The 13,105-nt window shown below is 52.7% G+C and overlaps 2 protein-coding genes across 2 annotated transcripts in view; one reads left to right on the forward strand and one right to left on the reverse strand.

Moving 5' to 3' along the window:
* Window positions 1-6,286, forward strand: part of LOC107110089 (inositol-trisphosphate 3-kinase B-like) — a 23,762-nt gene extending 17,476 nt beyond the window's left edge. The window contains exons 5-8 of the mRNA XM_015410811.1: window positions 125-329; window positions 587-688; window positions 3,516-3,587; window positions 4,498-6,286. Coding sequence (XP_015266297.1) covers window positions 125-329; window positions 587-688; window positions 3,516-3,587; window positions 4,498-4,740 — 622 coding nt within the window. The 3' untranslated portion in view covers window positions 4,741-6,286. The remainder of the gene's footprint in view (window positions 1-124; window positions 330-586; window positions 689-3,515; window positions 3,588-4,497) is intronic.
* Window positions 6,287-7,968: 1,682 nt separating this feature from the next.
* ATG2A (autophagy related 2A) overlaps window positions 7,969-13,105 on the reverse strand; it is a 44,362-nt gene continuing 39,225 nt past the window's right edge. Inside the window, exons 39-42 of the mRNA XM_015410846.1 lie at window positions 10,553-10,674; window positions 10,225-10,379; window positions 9,532-9,687; window positions 7,969-8,609 (exon numbers count right to left, since the gene is read on the reverse strand). Coding sequence (XP_015266332.1) covers window positions 8,373-8,609; window positions 9,532-9,687; window positions 10,225-10,379; window positions 10,553-10,674 — 670 coding nt within the window. The 3' untranslated portion in view covers window positions 7,969-8,372. The remainder of the gene's footprint in view (window positions 8,610-9,531; window positions 9,688-10,224; window positions 10,380-10,552; window positions 10,675-13,105) is intronic.

The raw sequence follows: 13,105 nt of genomic DNA on the forward strand, positions 1-13,105 counted from the left end.
GGGGACACAGCAGCTATCTCCTGGGAGACAGCAGGATCAAGCACTGAGATGGCCAATGGCCTCCAGCCTCCCTTCACATCGTGAATGGCTGCTCACTCACTTTTATCCCTCTGCTTGCCCCCAGGACCTACCTGGAAGAGGAGGTGAACAAAGCTGGGCAAAGCCCAGTGGCACGGCGGGACTTGTACCAGAAGATGGTAAAGGTTGACCCACTGGCCCCCACGGCCCAGGAGCATGGACAGGCGGCTGTCACCAAGCCACGGTACATGCAGTGGCGGGAGAGTATTAGTTCCAGCGCTTCTCTTGGATTCCGTATCGAAGGCGTTACGGTGAGTGATGAGGAAGGAGCCCTCTTCCCTTGCCTGAACCTGGAAGTGGGCACTGCAAGGAAGGGTGAAGGCAAGGGCGACGGGGGGGGGGGGACGTAATATTGGGCAGTACCCATCTCAGGTTGGCCAGCTGTCTTCAGTATCTCTGGCTGCACTCCCATGTAAGCCGTGTAGAAGTCATTGGGGTTTTATGTCTGAAGAAACCAGCACAGGATCGCTCTCTGAGAGGCCTGACTCCCCAAATGCTGTCTCTGCAGATTGAAGGGGGGGCCGTGCAGAGGGATTTCAAGCAGATCCGGACGAAGGAGCAGATTGTGGAGACCTTCTTGACTTTCACCAGGAACCACCTGGATGTGCTGGTGAGATCCGGGCAAGAAAAAGACGGGGCTAAACTGCAGTGGCTGGGGCGGAGCTCCCTGTCTTGCTATCAAAATTTGGCAAAGTTGTCATTTTTTAGATTTGGAAATCTGATGTTGCGGAACACTTTGGAAACAATACATTAAAACGGTGGCTGGTTGCTTGAAGGCAGCCAAATGTTAACTTTCCAAATTCTGCTTCCCCTTTGCCAAAGTATCAAGTTATAATGAGTAATGTTTTAAAAAAGCTTCCCCCCACCCCTGTTGCATATTTTCCCTATCAGAAGAGATTACATGAAGGTGGTCGTCTCATGCAGGGGAGCATTCTTACAGGAAGGTTGTCTTTATAGTTCACCTAACACACACACACCAGAGAGCTTTAAAAAGATTTGCTTGATAGCAATAGTTTGCTATAACACCATCGTAAGAATATAGTGGTTAACACCTTTCATTTTTTAAAAAAATCCATAGGTCTTTTTATTGCAGAGTTATAAGGGGAAATGTGCAGGCAACAGAAGGGGCTATAGACTTCCTTTTTTATAGAAATGAAAGCTGGAAATTCATAGATCATGGCAATAGATCTACTTTACAATGCTATAGTGACCTAGCCTTTCCCAATATTTACAAAAGCTAAAAAAAAAAAAAACCTTTCACTGTAGGGGAAAATAGTGCCAGTTGGGGTGGGACCTGCAAAAATGTGAGACTTGCCATCCATACTGGAAAGATCACAGCAAGGCAGGGGGAGAAACACAGAAGCAGGACAAAAAAAGGGCCTTTAGATGCTTCCAAAATAGCACAACTGCGAAGCAGCAGCCAAGGCAGACCCAAACATCCATGTGGAAACAGTCCTAGGATGGTAAAGGCAGAAAATCTTTTCCCATTTCTGATTGCAACTTTTTTTTATTGAACTGCCTCTCAAGAACACAGAGTTTCTTCTCAGTGGAAAGGACAGCACAGGTTCACTTCAGGTTGTCTTATTTAAACTTGGCAAGCAGCCTTTTACTGAATGGGCAGTTCAACTGAGTATGCTCATCTCTGACAGGCAGCAATCTCTCCAAGGCCTCAGCCAGAGAGGAGCTTTCCCAGCATCTGCTGAGATCCATTTTTTAAACCAGAGTTGCTGGGGATTGAACCTGGGACCCTCTCCACACAGATCAAGATTTCTATCACATAGCCATGGGCCTTCTCTGCCAACACTGAACAGTTCTCAGTTGTTATGCAGATGACCTCAGGGCAGGGGTCGTTTCGTAGAAAAAGAGCTAGGGGAACTCATTAGCATAATCAGTAGCATATGCCACACCCCCTGACATCACCGGAAGTGTGTCATAAGGCCACACCCCCTGACATCACCAGAAGTGTGTCATAAGGCCACACACCCCGCCCCCAACAGTCCCGGCCGCCGCTGGCGGCCTTGCAGCTCCACTGCCGAGCTCCATGAGGGGCCCGGCAGTGGACCTGCAAGGCCAGCGGGAGTGCAAGGAAGCCCCGCGAAGGCCCTCCCTGGCCCCAGGCAGACAGGGGTGGGGAGAGGCAGGGAGGAAGCAACTTACCCTCCCTCTTCTCCTTCCTCCTCCTGGCTGAATGAGGGCCGGAAGCGGGGTGGCCGGAAGCAGGGGGTGGGGCTTAGTCATGTGCCCCGCCCCCCGTACCTCACCCGGGGGAACTGGGATCCCCCGCGATCCCCCCCGAAATGACCTCTGCCTCAGGGAAACATTATACTCTTTTATGCATATGCATTATTGTTCTCTAGCTTTTTACAGATTCCTTTGTGTTATTTTGTTCTGGCGGTTGCTCCGTATTCTGGCTAACCAGTTGCAGAGGAAGGTTGTTACAGTAACCCCAAAAACAGAGTCTTGGCATTATTCTTCCTGTTTGGGGGCTTCCCAGAGGTAGTTGGTTGGCCACTGTTTGAACAGAATGCTGGACTAGATGAGCCTTTGGTCTCATCAAACATGGGGCTTATGTTCTAAATGTGTGCTAGAATCCGCTTCAGCAGATACATGAAGTGTGTCCTCAGTCGGCAGACATATTGAGGTGGTGGAGGAAAGTGTTGTCAAGTCACAGAATTTTCAAGGCAAGAGACATTCGGGGGTGGGTTGCCATTGCCTGCCCCTGCATCACGACCCTGGTATTCCTTGGAGATCTCCCATCCAAATACTAGCCAGAAGCAACCCCAAAATTGGGCAAGCCCAGGCTATCCAGGTCAGAGGCAGATACATACAAACATGGGAATAGAACAGTAAATACTGGGAGTCGACAGGCCCTGAATTACAAGACATTCCCATGCAAACTCAAATGTACACAAGATAAGCCCAGTGACCTGTCCCTAAAGGGCAGTATTAGGAGAGAAAATTAGGATGTCTAGCAAGAAGGTGTTCCGGCCTAAGACTGCCCTTGTGAAGAGTCGCTGGGCTTATGTTGTATGCATTTGAGCTTAGCTGGACTTCTTGCAATTCAGTGCCTGTCGCTAACTACTGTTCTCCTCTGTTTACATATATAACATGCCACCCAAGGACACTTTTTATTAGTCTGCGGAAGAGGACTCCAGCACACAAAAGCTGATGCCACAATAGACCTGTTAAACCTTTAAGGAAGCACAAGACTACTTTTTGGTTGAGCTGAGCAGTAAGTTCAGAGCTTGATTTGATGTCCCCCACCCTACCCTACCCCACCCTACCCCGACAGGCTTGTTTTTCCCTTCCCAGGCAGGGCTTGCCTGAACTTCCATGACTAGACTGTCCCAACAAGTGAACGGGGGATGGGGGAGTGATCCTGTCCTCACCGCGGTGATACGAGCAGTGCCTACAAAGCCTTCTTCTTCACTTGGCAGGGCACGTACCTTGCTCGCCTGGAGAGTCTACGCCAGGTCCTGAAGGAGTCCACCTTTTTCAAGACACACGAGGTGAGAGTTCTGGGGAGTCCTTCCCACTTTTTGGTGGGGCAGGCATGTAGGTACAGAGCCTCAAGGGGACAGTAGGGCACCTGACCCCATTAAATGTGGTATCCGTAGACAGAATTCATCCCACTGGAACAGCCATTTACCTTCTTCTCCGCAGCCAAGGATAACACCTCCATTGTTCAGAGGCTGTCTGGCTCCGGTTTCCAGTGGTTGTGCCACAGCTGGCATCCTTTTCCTTGATACCCTCCTCCTTATGAATGTGGCTGCTCCTTAATAGGGGCAGGATATTGACTTAGACCGCCCTTCTGCTGGTCCAGGAAGGCATTTCTTACAACACTTGTAGGACTTATGCTACAAGTGTTATTTGGAACACAAGGAGGGCTGGGCTGACATCCACCTAAAAGTATCAAACCTCATCTTAGATGCACTCAGGGGTGTACAGGAGAAGCACTTTTCATATGCCCAGAGGCGTACCCATTCCCGCCAGCAGGTACAGTGAGGAGCCCCCGATGCTGACGACAGAAGTTACGATGAGCCTCAATATTGAAAATAGCAGAGACAGGGTGGGGGTGGGGCAGAGGAAGAATCCTCAGACAAATCAGCTTGTTTTTTGGCAAGTATTTTATATTGTGATTTGAGTTTACAACATTACCAGTCATTCCCATTTTTAACATTTTTGCCTTCAGCTTTAGAGAAATGCTGAAGGTTTAGATCCTCTTAAGCATCAGATTCAGTTTGCAGAACACAAGGATTTTTTAAAAAAACCACAGCATTTTGAAGTAGGCTCCAGGTGGAATCCTGGCATAAGCAAAGACCTGGGTGTCATGCCTGGGCTCAACGACGGAGCACCGGCACTCGCTAATCCCCTGCCCCGCCTCTGGGTTGCCACACAAGCTCTTCTTTTCTCGACCAGGTGATTGGCAGCTCCCTGCTTTTCCTCCATGACCGGAAGGGCCAGGCCAGCGTTTGGATGATTGACTTTGGCAAGACGCGTCCCGCCCCAGAAAACATTCACCTGAGCCACAACGTGGCCTGGACCCAGGGAAACCACGAGGACGGCTACCTGCTCGGCTTGCACCACCTGACTGACACCATGCAAGGTGCCCTGGACGCGGCGAGGAAGCACCAAGAAGAAGCGGCCTCTATCCACTCTTGAGCCCGGCACGGCTTCTTGCCGGCCCTCGGTCCCAAAAAGAGAGGAGGTAGAAAAGGGCCAGTGGGTGAGTCAGGAGGGAGGCCGACCTGGGGCAAGAAGAGCTGCGCGATCCCTGGCCGCCTCAGCACAGAGCCCCCAGTGGCGTCAAACTACGGAGAATTTCCAAAAGGGACATTTGTAATATTTGATCTCTGCCCAGGACTTTCTTTGTGTTGCACGTATGGAAATACATGGGGGTTTCTATATAGCCTTTAGGCCCCAGGAGGAAGGCAAGGTGCACAGAGCGTGCAGGGCCAGGCCTTGCATGGGCATGGGACTGCTGCCGTGTGCAAAAAATGACAGCTAGAACATCTTAAAATGCAGTTCAGCGGCCTTCACATTAGCTCCTGAACACGCCAAACCACCTTTTACAAAATCAGAATGTCAGTCTATCCAGGTCGGTACTGCCAAACTGGCAGCCGCCCTCCAGAGCCTCAAGTGGAGGAGGATCTTTCACACGGCCTACCACCTTAACCTCCCCATTTTTAAAAATACTAGCTACATCCAGAACTGAACTTGGGTCTTTGTGCATGGGAAGGAGATGCTGCTACTGAGCCACGGCCCCTCCGCCCCTGAAGTTGCCTCTTTACAGTACACCTTTGCCTCGAGGATGTGTGAGTGCGCGCACACCCACACACCAGTCACTTGGCCAGAGGAGGGACATAGAGGAAAAGGCCAGGGTCAGGCAAGAGGCAGTGACCAGACTCCGCACACCTGTGAGCTTCTAGCCCTAATGATTCCAATCCACCCCCTTCCTGGAAGACAGTCTGTCCAAGTGAGCCTTTCGGGAAAGACTCAAATCCAGAAAAGCTACCAACGAACCCAGTAGCGAATTGCACCCTGTTCGCACATTACAGTGAACGCACGAGCAGTCCTTGTACAGTTTACACTTGATTTTCCTTTATATGCGTGCTGAGTAATTCTTGTGTTAAGTCAACACGTTCCCCAACTAATCATGTGGTTTAAAGCCCACCATTACCCAGTTCCCTGGGGAAGTGAACACACTGGTGGCTCTTTTTCCTTGCACGCACATATGTGCTGGAGGGTTCTGTGCGTTCGCTGCAAAATGCGAACAGAGGCTGGTGACTCAGTGCGGCAGCATCCCCTGCCCCTGGATCCTTCCCCCACCCAGAATATCTACACTCCTGAAGCACGACTTAGTGACACGACGTTGCTCTTTCCAGGAGCAGCAGCTCGACACAAAGATCCTGCAGGATGGTTCCTCCACGTTTCTCCGGGAAGCGCTGGCGGTGATTGTGTCATCACTCGGGGGGTGGGGGGGTGGCGCACCTTGCACACGTGTTAGCACCCCCTGGCATAAGGCTGGTTTTCGTGCCAGCCTGGGATGCGGCAGAGGGCAAGCAGAGTGTGGGCACGTAGTATGAGCAGCTATTGCTGGGCAAGGGGAGGTTCCCACCCCCTAAAAACATTTCACTCTCCTAAATAAAAATGCTATCTTGTTCCAAAAGGGGACTGCTTAATTTATTCTCAGCCTTCACACCCACAAGCTGCCCCCCCCAAAAAAACCCCTTTCCTCTGCTCCAGCTCCCTTGCACCCTCCTCCTCTCCTTCCATTCTGCAGTTTGGCTGGGGGGCTCTGGTGCCAGGCAGCCCAAGGAGACTCCAGAGCCTCTTGCAGATGAGCAGGCAACAATCTAGCTCTTAAGGACATGGGAAAGAATTCGAGAAGCGCCGCACTGAATCTCATGGGATCTGAAAGCAGACCAAGGACAAATTTGTTCCGCCCCCTCAGCTTTGGCCCCCGGCCTCCCGCTTGCTCCCTGGCGAGTCCAGGCTGCACAGTCAGAGGGGGCCCGGCCCTGCTTGACATTCCACACAGGACTCTGCGCTCTCCTGGGCGCATCACATTTTGCAGCATTGCCTGGGCAACCGGACATAAACAAGCCGCCGCAGAATGCCCGGTCCCAGGCTGGACGCCAAGGGGCAGGTGGCAGAGGCTTCCTCTCCTGGCAGCCAGAGCCGACCATCGGCCCCTCCCTCCTCCTGCATTCTCACGCCAGCCCTCAGCAAGCATTTCCTTTTTATAAAACAGGTTGCCATGGATATGGCAAGGTGTAGTGGGAGGAAGAACACAGGAGACAAGGGCCGGGGGGGGGGGGGGGGGGGGGGAGAGAGGAATGATTCTGCCTTCCTTGTAGGAGTACAGAAATGACGCACTTGAACACCAGCTCCTATCTTTGGAGACGTTAAGCCCAGAAAGGAGCATCTAACCCCACGTTCATAACTTCTCTCTCCTCCGATGGGACGGCTGTGCTTAAGAGGAACAGATCCAAGGCAGTGCTGGCACCGTCGAGCAGTGCCGGGAAGGAAGACACGGCTAAATCCCGTGTCTCGAGCAACTGTCTGCCGCTTGCTCTCCCGGAACAACAACTGCTGAGCCTGCAGGGACCCAGTTCCTTCTGCAAGAAGCAGACGGTCCCATTTTGCTCCATTAGAGAAAGAAGAACCTTCATCGCCCAACTCTGCCTCCCCCCGGAGGCCACGAGGGGAACTGCAGCCAGGCTCCCAGGGTCTGTCGTTCCACAGCTGGATGCAAGAAAATGTTACTCCCAAGGTCTCTGCCCAGTGTGGACCTCCTCCTCCAAATGCTTGTGACCGGTGTTCCCTCTAAGCTGAGTTAGTGTGAGCTAGCTGAGTTTTTTAGCCTCCAGGTCACCGATTTTTGTCCTGGCTCAGGAAGGATGGCTCCAGAGCAAGCTAATTTATGCAGGAGCCAAATCGCTCGCTCACAACTTTTAATGCCAGCAGCTCACAAAGTAGAATTTTTGCTTGCAAGACTCCACAGCTTAGAGGGAGCACTGCTTGTGACCCTCTTCCTGCCTCCTTCAGACCAGCCTGAATTACTCCTCACAGCTGCCTAAGCACACCCCACCCCATGACTGCTCCCCCTCTTCCTTTCCTTTTGGCGCTCAGCTCGCTTACTACTGTGCCTTCTCATCATTTGGAAAGGATTATGGCATTAGTGCTGCCTGGGGTTGCCCATACAGAGACACGACAGCTCCTCTGGACTTTGTCGCCTCCACCAGGCCAGGAGCACCCCAGAACGCTTCGCCGGACAGGGAGGGGCGAAAAGGAAAAGCCCTGCCCCACCACTCGTACACCTCCGCCCCATCCAACCACACCGGGAACTGAAAACAAGTCCACATTGTCCTTTAATGTTCAGTTGGGTTTTCCCTCCCTTCTCCCCTTGCCCTTTTTTTTTGGGGGGGGGGAGGGCAAGGGAGAGCAGCTGCAGGTCATGCACCAGCTGGATGGCAGAAGGTTACTTCTGAACAGTACAAAAATAAGACTGAAGCCACATGGGGGGGGGGGAGTTGGCACCACCCCCAGGATGCCTTGTGCATGTTGAGCTAAGCCAACCCCCCTAAATCCTTGCCGACGGAGACATTCTTCTCTCTCCTCCCCCCTACCCCATCCCCCCCCCCACAAAGGTTCTTCATATGGTGAGGCGGAGGAAGGGGAGACTGTGCTGTTCGATGGCTGTGCAACATCTGGCGTGTTAAGAGGCACGGCTCCCCTCCCCCCCCCAACGCTCCCGGGTCTGGGTCCGTGGGGGATCTGATGGGGCCCCGTCACTCCTGGGTGTCCTCTGACCGCCACTTCAGAGACTCCTCCTTGCGAGCGTCGGGCTTGATCTGGTTACGCATCCCCCCCAGGAGGTTGGAGGTGGCTTCCGAGGCCACGATGAGCGGTTTCACCACCGTAGGCGGGATCTGCCGCAGGACGCCTCCCACGGCGCCTGTGATGCCCTTCTGCTCGTGCCCGCGGGTGGCAACGTCACAGATTGCCTGGGCCGTGCCGATGACCCCCTGGGGGACGAAGGGAACAGAGAACGATGGCAGAGGAGGAAGGCGGATGGGTGGGTTAGGGTTAGTTCCGTGCGGGAGGGCTGTCGAGCTGCCGCCGACTGACAACAACCCCAGCGAGGGGCTTCCAGGGCAAGAGAGAAGCAGAGGTGCTTTTGCCACGGCCTCCCTCCGCAGGGCCCTTCCTTGGGAGTCTCCCACCTAAGTAACGGCCCTGCTTAGCTTCCAACATCTAACCAGATTAGGCGATACCATGCTGCCTTCCCTCCTGGAGGACTGATTAAGGTGCTACAAATTAAGGAGCCCCACCACGCCCTCCCCGCCCCTGATGGAATTGCAAAGAAAAGTAGGAAGGGAGAGCTAAACAGATGTTGTAGGGCAGTGATGGCGAACCTTTTAGAGACCGAGTGCCCAAACTGCGACCCAAAACTCACTTATTTATCGCAAAGTGCCAACACGGCCATTTAACCTGAATACTGAGGTTTTACTTTAGAAAAAACAACTCCTACGTTAACTTAAGATGATCCAAACAAAGTAAGGAAAGCAATCCCAAATGCTTTCATTTGCTTAAAATTATTTGGCAGAGAATTCGACACTTTAATGATGGTCTGGGCCTGGCTGGGGCGATGGCATGCGTGCCCACAGAGAGGGCTCTGAGTGCCACCTCTGGCACCCGCGCCATAGGTTCGCCACCACTGACTGGGAAAGGCTGGGTAGCTTCACACACACCCCTCTCATTTCACACAGAAGGCCGGTCCAGGGCAGGGTATAAACTCCAAAGGTGACCAGCCTGGAAACACCCCCCCCCCCAATGTTGCCTTTCACCTGACAGGACTGACGGAGCCTCTCCGCTGGCCTCTACTCTCCATTTCTCCCGCAGCCCCCGGCACACACAGGGAGTTGCGAGGAAGGGGGGGGGCGTTACCTCTCGCACAGTGTCGTAAGCCTTCGCCATCCCCTCCCGCAGGTCTGCTGGCTGCTGGCCACGCCTTAGCTTGCGGGTGTGTTTCTTGTCCAGAAGGGTGCGCGTCATGGGAGGGGCTGTAGGGGACAGGATGTCATAGACGGTCTCCGCTGTAGCCTAAAAGGCAAGAGAAGAGATTGTAGGGGGTGAAGGAAGAGGATACATTTCAAACTGTTCTATTCCCCCCACACACACGCACACACACATCCTGGCTGAGAAGCAGACGGACCTCAAGACTGGCACCTGGTGCAGAAATCAAGCAGGCTTTAGGAGAAGGGAAAAGTCAAAATGCTCTGCTCAGGTTTTTAGAAGAGACTGGATTTATACCCTGTCCTTCGCTCAAGAGTGGCTTGCAATCTCCTCCCCTTCCTATCCCCACAACAGACACCCTGTGAAATAGGTGGGGCTGAGAGAGCTCTTTCGAGAACTGCTCTTGAGAGAACAGCTCTGAGAGAGCTGTGACTGACCCAAGGTCACCCAGTTGGTGTCATGGGGGAGGAGTGGGGAATCAAACCCAGTTTTCCCAGATTAGAGTCCGCCGCTCTTAACCACTACACCAAACTGGCTCTAAAACCCTGGACACAGCCCCAGAAAGCACAAGGACAGGCGCAAAGTCCCCTCCCCATTTCATCCCCACCACCACACAATCCAGACCTGGATGGCTTGCACTAGGCGATTGCTGAGCTCCAGAGCTGCGGAGGCGGTAGAGGTGCCAAAGGAGGCAGCACCACGCTGGAGGCCACGGATGATGCGCCCATCCTTGCGATACTGTTCAATGGGCAGCCAGAAGAGGTCGCGCAGGCCGTGGACTGGGGGCGGGGGAGAGAGAAAGAGGAGAGTGTTGGTAGGAGGGAAACTTTCGAAACCCCCCCCCCCCCCCCCAAACACATTTAGTGGGCAGCCACTTCTTTTGCTGCTGCTGCTGCTGCCATGCCACCCCCCCCCCCCAAGTGGCTTAATTCTTCCATCGGGGGCAACTTACAGAGCTGTACCACCGAATGCATGGGGCCCACGCCTCCCAGGATGCCGGGTAGTTGGTTCTTGCGGATATCCGTCAGCCACTCCGTCAGTGCATAGCTCACTACCTTCTCTACACCCAGGAGCCTTAGAATGGAAGAGCACAGGTCAGGTGACCCATTACTGTCGATCCCTCCCCACTGGAGGCACGATGCAGGATCCCGCCCCCCCCCCCATCCCTTCTTCTTGTTGTTGTTGTCATCAAGTCACAGCTGACTTATGGGGACCCCCATAAGGCTTTCAACACAAGACATTCAGAGGGGGTTTTCCCTTGTCTGCCTCCGCACAGTGACCCTGGGCTTCCCTGGCGGCCTCCCATCCAAATACTGAGCAGGGCCGACCCTGCTTAGCTCCAGAGCTCTGATGAGATCAGGCTAGCCTGGGTTGTCCAGGTCAGGGGACGATCCCTACACAACGACTCATGCAAAACCCTGGGGCTCAGCTGGGGTTCTCCAGGCAGGATTTACTTCCTTCGTTTATACCATGCCTTCCCCCCTCCTTGGGAACCCAAGGTGGCTCACAGCGTTGTCCCCTCCCCCGTTTTATTCCTACAACAACCCTGCGAGGTAGGTTAGGCTGGAAGTGTGACAGGCCCAAAGACCACTCAAGCAAACTTCAACAGCAGGACAGAACTTAACAAACACAAGCATGGAAGAAACCTGAATTCTGGGACTTGCCTACATTTTGTAAGTTCAGAAAACTTAAACGCAACCTCTTCTTTTGCATAATTCAATCCAATCCGCACTATCTGCCAGTGACTGGGAAATAAGCAAGAAAAGCTGCAGGCTGCCACTGAGATCCCCCCAGTCTCTGAAATGTCACTGGGAACAGCCTGAACGCTCCACTCAATTTTATTTTTGTATGAAGAAGAAGAAGAGATTGGATTTTATACCCCGCCCTTCACTACCCAAAGGTGTCTCAGAGCGGCTTACAAACTCCTTTCCCTTCCCCTCCCCACAACAGACACCCTGGGAGGCAGGTGGGGCTGAGAGAGCTCTGACAGAAACTGCTCTTTTTCAAGGACAGCGCTTATCAGAAATGGCTTGCCCAAGGTCATCCAGCAGGTGCAAATGGAGGAGTGGGGAATCAAACCTGGTTCTCCCAAACTAGAGTCCGTGCACTTAACCATTACACCAAACTGTGTGAATGTAGAGTCTTCAGAACTGGATGACACCTCACAAAACAAGTACCTAATTATTCACCGCAATTTTAAATTCTTCACAGCTGTCCGACAAAACCCAAGATTATTCACAAAAATATTACTTTTATTACTTATTTATACCCTGACTTTACCCCCCAGTGGGGGGGGGCAGACCTTATACTGCTCTCTTCACTGCTCTCTCTCTCTCTCTCTCTCTCACACACACACACACACAAACTCAACTCCCCCCAATGTGCAGTTCCTATGGACAGAAGGATTTCTGCCTGTGGAGTAGGACTTCTCCCTTCTACTGCAGCCCAAAATGCAACCCCTCTAAGACGCTGCCTTTGGGGGTCCCCTCAGAGTTGCATCAGGAGGGGGACTGAGGAAGCTGCACTCTGCAAGAGGAAATCCTTCTGCCCGCAGAAATGCAGTACTGGACCCAAGCCCATGTCTCCAGATATGTAAAAAAACCCACCCTGTACTTAGCATTAGGGCTTGATATCTCATCAATTTCGCGCCGTGAAATAACTCCCGAACCTTTCTAAAGCAATATCTTTCCTTCAGGGTTACACACTTCCCTCCACCATAAAAGCAACGATCCTTTTTATAACAGGAACGTTTTTACGAAAATTAAAGGTGACGTCATAAAGGATGTAACGTTGAATGAGGTTCTTCCAGTCACCCTCACTGGCTCGCTACTATTTTCAGAAGTTTTCAGCACTCATAGATGACTATCGCAGACCTTTCTGCAGACTAGACTAATAAAACCCCATGGCCGAGGGGGGAGGGGGAGGTTCCCGGAGGCTGAGCCCTTAACAATGGCAGGAAGCGGTTCATCATCCCCATCACCAAACTGGGCTCCCATGCCATCAGAGTTCTATTGGGAAAAGTTCACCAATTACGGAGGAGGGATAATAGTCCTGATTCACACAGTACTGGATTGTTTGAAGCAGGAAGACAAGCCTACTCAAACCCCCTCCTCCAGCAGCCTGAAGATAGTGACTAACGAGCTCTTCTCCTACAGAAAGGCATTTTCAACATTCATCTTTGGCTTTGTGGTCCATTTCAACTTGTCAGAAGCCCGGCTAGGGCTGCCTGAGAGTGGCTTAGAGTTACAAGACGCACCTTCAACGAGCCCCGCTTCTCAGGTGGGACCGCTGTCCGATAAAAGGATTCCTCTGTGAGCACTGAAAGAGCACGTTCCTCTGCCAGAGACATGGCAGGACAGACTGCACTCTTGCTGGGTGTCTGGGAGAGGACAGCTTGTGGGTCTCAGGAAAAAGGAAGCCTCTTTCTGCCCTCACACAAGCCAGACTCCTTTTCCAGCCTACTGATGAGCTCAGGACCTTGAGTATGCTGGCTGATCACCATCAT

Source organism: Gekko japonicus, unplaced genomic scaffold (assembly GCF_001447785.1).
Source record: "Gekko japonicus isolate JY-2015 unplaced genomic scaffold, Gekko_japonicus_V1.1 scaffold42, whole genome shotgun sequence".
Taxonomy (NCBI): Eukaryota; Metazoa; Chordata; class Lepidosauria; order Squamata; family Gekkonidae; genus Gekko; species Gekko japonicus.